At 49.4% G+C, this 4,801-nt stretch overlaps 1 protein-coding gene across 1 annotated transcript; it reads left to right on the top strand.

The window, feature by feature from the left end:
- Positions 1-204: 204 nt before the first annotated feature.
- RBM15 (RNA binding motif protein 15) lies at positions 205-3,610 on the top strand. Its single transcript, XM_082611996.1, has one exon. It carries the CDS (start codon positions 487-489, stop codon positions 3,361-3,363), a length of 2,877 nt encoding a protein of 958 aa, XP_082468122.1. The 5' UTR covers positions 205-486; the 3' UTR covers positions 3,364-3,610.
- Positions 3,611-4,801: the final 1,191 nt, after the last annotated feature.

The following is a 4,801-nucleotide window of genomic DNA, read 5'->3' on the forward strand; positions in this document are numbered from 1 at the left end:
GGAGGAGTTGGAAGGGGGTAGAAGGAGGGAGCCCTCTCCCTCTCTTTTTCTCTCTCTCTATGTCTCTCACTCTGTCTCTCTCGCGAGATCGCTGTGACCCGGCCTCTCAGAAAAAAATGCTAGAACATATGGCCCGACTTCCCAAATAGTAGGCTGAAGGACGGGGTCATAAACCAATGAAAGGGATGAGGAGGTGGGATCACCGCTTTCACCGCTCAAGAAGTACCGTTACAGGGCAGACTTTTTGTCCAATCAATGCCTCCAGACTTCGGGTCAGGTGACCATAGAGTGCGGGGGGCGGAGCTACAGTCTGGCGCGAGGAACCGTTAAGATGGACAACGAATATAACCAATGAGGTACTCTGACTAGGGCGTTGGGAACCCAATAACAGTGGTCGGGCGGGCGCCTTCCCGGAGCGCGGGGAGATGTAAAGACAGACAAGTAGTTTTCCCAATGAGACTGTAGAAGAGAGGAGCTAATTGACCAATGAAGACTGCGGGGCGGGACCCTTTGCCGCGGCGGAGTCCAAGATGGCGGCGTGCGGTTCCGCTGTGTGAAACGAGCGCGGGGCGGCGGGTTAATCAGTTCCGCGGAGAAGACCTCCGACGACCCGCTATAATGAAGGGAAAAGAGCGCTCCCCAGTCAAGCCGAAACGCTCCCGTGGTGGTGAGGACTCGACTTCCCGCGGGGAGCGGAGCAAGAAGTTAGGGGGCTCTGGTGGCAGCAATGGGAGCAGCAGTGGAAAGACCGACGGCGGCGGCGGGTCGCGGCGCAGCCTTCATCTGGACAAGTCTAGCAGCCGAGGTGGTAGCCGCGAGTACGACACCGGTGGGGGCAGCTCCAGTAGCCGCTTGCATAGTTACAGCTCCCCAAGCACCAAAAATTCCTCGGGCGGGGGCGAGTCGCGCAGCAGCTCCCGGGGTGGAGGCGGGGAGTCACGTTCCTCTGGGGCCGCCTCTTCAGCTCCTGGCGGCGGGGACGGCGGGGAATACAAGACATTGAAGATAAGCGAGTTGGGGTCTCAGCTGAGTGACGAAGCGGTGGAGGACGGACTGTTTCACGAGTTCAAACGCTTTGGTGATGTAAGTGTCAAAATCAGTCATCTCTCGGGTTCTGGCAGCGGGGATGAGCGAGTAGCCTTTGTGAACTTCCGGCGGCCAGAGGACGCGCGGGCGGCCAAGCATGCCAGAGGCCGTCTAGTGCTCTATGACCGGCCCCTGAAGATAGAAGCTGTGTATGTGAGCCGGCGCCGCAGCCGCTCCCCTTTAGACAAAGATTCTTATCCTTCATCAGCCAGTGTTGTCGGGTCCTCTGTAGGTGGTCACCGGCACCCCCCTGGAGGAGGTGGTGGAGGCCAGAGATCACTTTCCCCTGGTGGCGCAGCCTTGGGATACAGAGACTACCGGTTGCAGCAGTTGGCTCTTGGCCGCCTGCCCCCTCCACCTCCGCCACCATTGCCCCGAGACCTGGAGAGAGAGCGAGACTACTCGTTCTATGAGAGAGTACGCCCAACCTACAGTCTGGAGCCAAGGGTGGGAGCTGGAGCAGGTGCTGCTCCTTTCAGAGAAGTGGATGAGATCTCACCCGAGGATGATCAGCGCGCTAACCGGACGCTTTTCTTGGGCAACCTAGACATCACTGTGACAGAGAGTGATCTAAGAAGGGCTTTTGACCGTTTCGGAGTCATCACAGAAGTAGATATCAAGAGGCCTTCTCGGGGCCAGACCAGTACCTATGGCTTTCTCAAATTTGAGAACCTAGACATGTCTCACCGGGCCAAACTAGCAATGTCTGGCAAAATTATAATTCGGAATCCTATCAAAATTGGTTATGGCAAAGCTACACCCACCACCCGCCTCTGGGTAGGTGGCCTGGGTCCTTGGGTGCCTCTTGCTGCCCTGGCACGGGAGTTTGACCGATTTGGCACCATACGCACCATTGACTACCGCAAAGGTGACAGTTGGGCGTATATCCAGTACGAAAGCCTGGATGCGGCTCATGCTGCCTGGACCCATATGCGGGGCTTCCCACTTGGTGGCCCAGATCGTCGCCTTAGAGTAGACTTTGCAGACACAGAACATCGTTACCAGCAGCAATATCTGCAGCCTCTGCCCTTAACTCATTATGAACTGGTGACAGATGCTTTTGGACACCGGGCACCTGACCCTTTAAGGGGTGCTCGGGACAGGACACCACCCTTACTATACAGAGATCGTGATAGGGACCTTTATCCTGACTCCGATTGGGTGCCACCCCCGCCCCCAGTTCGTGAACGGAGCACTCGGACTGCAGCTACTGCTGTGCCTGCTTATGAGCCACTGGATAGCTTGGATCGCAGGCGGGATGGCTGGTCCTTGGACCGGGACAGAGGTGATCGAGATCTGCCCAGCAGCAGAGACCAACCTAGGAAGCGAAGGCTGCCTGAGGAGAGTGGGGGACGGCATCTGGATAGGTCCCCGGAGAGTGACCGTCCACGAAAACGTCATTGCGCGCCTTCTCCTGACCGCAGTCCAGAATTGAGCAGTAGCCGGGATCGCTACAACAGTGACAATGATCGATCTTCCCGTCTTCTCTTGGAAAGGCCCTCTCCAATCAGAGACCGACGAGGTAGTTTGGAGAAGAGCCAGGGTGACAAGCGAGACCGTAAAAACTCTGCATCAGCTGAACGGGATAGGAAGCACCGGACAGCTGCTTCCACTGAGGGAAAAAGCCCTCTGAAAAAAGAAGACCGGTCTGATGGGAGTGCACCCAGCACCAGCACTGCTTCATCAAAGCTGAAGCCCCCTTCCCAGAAACAGGATGGTGGGACAGCCCCTGCAGCAGCAGCCTCTCCCAAACTCTGTTTGGCCTGGCAGGGCATGCTTCTGTTGAAGAACAGCAACTTTCCTTCCAACATGCATCTGTTGCAGGGTGACCTCCAGGTGGCTAGTAGTCTTCTTGTGGAGGGCTCAACTGGAGGCAAAGTGGCCCAGCTCAAGATCACTCAGCGTCTTCGTTTGGACCAGCCCAAGTTGGATGAAGTAACTCGACGCATCAAAGTGGCAGGGCCCAATGGTTATGCTATTCTTCTGGCTGTGCCTGGAAGTTCTGATAGCAGGTCCTCCTCTTCCTCGGCCACCTCAGACACTGCCACCTCTACTCAGAGGCCACTTAGGAACCTCGTGTCCTATTTAAAGCAAAAGCAGGCCGCTGGGGTGATCAGCCTCCCTGTGGGGGGCAACAAAGACAAGGAAAACACCGGAGTCCTTCATGCCTTCCCACCCTGTGAGTTCTCCCAGCAGTTCCTGGATTCCCCTGCCAAGGCACTGGCCAAATCTGAAGAAGATTACCTGGTCATGATCATTGTCCGTGGTGCGTCTTAAAGTCCATATGTAACTTGTATTTAGTACTTTGACATGGTTCCTGTTTTGTGATGTGTGATGGGGTACAGCATTGGATGAAATTTTCTTTTTAATTAGTTGTTTAGTTGTAGCTTTTTTCTTTTTTATATTTTTATAAACTTCTTTAAAATAGAAGTCAGGAGAGTTTAGCTGTTATTTTAAGTGAAAGGGATGCCCTAAAGGTAGCAGGCAAATGGATTTACTTTAATTAGGAGTTCCCACTCTTATGAGTAACTTGTTTCCTCTTTTTCTGCAGTTTTTTTCTTTTTTAACCTTAAGCTTAAAAAAATCCTCCAAGTTACAAAACCAGAAATTTGAAAAGTCAGAATTTGGAAAACAAAGAGCCCACTGACTATATAAAGGTGATAATATACACCTAAAAATGGCTTGATTGGTATGTAGGTAAATAATTCCTGTACCAGAAATGTTGTTTGTGTGGCTGAAATTTGATGAGGGATCTCATTAGTATAAGCTGGTAAATCATACAGCATTGTGATTATTTTATTCAGGTATTTGAGTATTTCTCTTAAAATACATGGTTTATTCCCAGAGAGTTTGCTTTAACATACACATTTTTATCATTGGCTCTTGAGTTCTGTATCCTGTATATGCACTTTTGGTTTGTAGCAGTAACTGTTCAGTAAAAATTGAGGAGTATGTTACAAACCACATATGTCTTATGCTTACACTAGTATGCAGGAAGTGAGTAGGTGCTTTTAAAATCAGAATTCTTTGGTCAGTCGTTGGTGTGTGGTGGTGGTTTCACTGACTTTTTCAGAGAGGTGTAGCAGGTACAGTTCTAATTTAATTGTGCATATTTCAAAACTTGTGTTTTTCATCAGAGACGAGTTTTTATTTTTGTATCCATTCAAATTTCTGATTTCAATAATAGAAAGAAAAGTTGTCTGCAGGCTCATAAGTCATCTTTTGTTTCAGTGGGCATTAATCAGCCATAGCTGGATTGCAGATTTTTTTATGTCATCGTGAAATGCCTTTGACATACTCTCCAAATTTTGCTTGTATTTTTATTTTCATATTTAAACACTAGCGATGACATTACATTATTGAAAATATTTTGAATATCTTTGAAATTTTGTGTTTATATTTTCACTGGTGTCCAACCACAGAGAATTGAAATGTCAGTTTAGGAAAACCCTTTTTTAGTGGTTTATTTTCTCAGACACCTGGAATTAATACAAAATAATTTAGCCCATCCTGACAGTTTTTTTCCAAAACTGAGGATTATATCAACTTCTGGTTCTTAACAAGGGTTTTTGCTGCTTAACAGTAATGGGTGTTTTCCTTGTTTGTCTTTTTTTTTCATCTACTCCCACCCCTAGTTTCTCAGGTCATTTGTAGGTATATTTTCCCCCGTGATTTAAATGTTGAGGACTTTAGCTAAGGCCTTTAATATTTAATT

Source organism: Mesoplodon mirus (genome assembly GCF_964341445.2).
Source record: "Mesoplodon mirus genome assembly, chromosome: 3".
NCBI classification, from domain to species: domain Eukaryota; kingdom Metazoa; phylum Chordata; class Mammalia; order Artiodactyla; family Ziphiidae; genus Mesoplodon; species Mesoplodon mirus.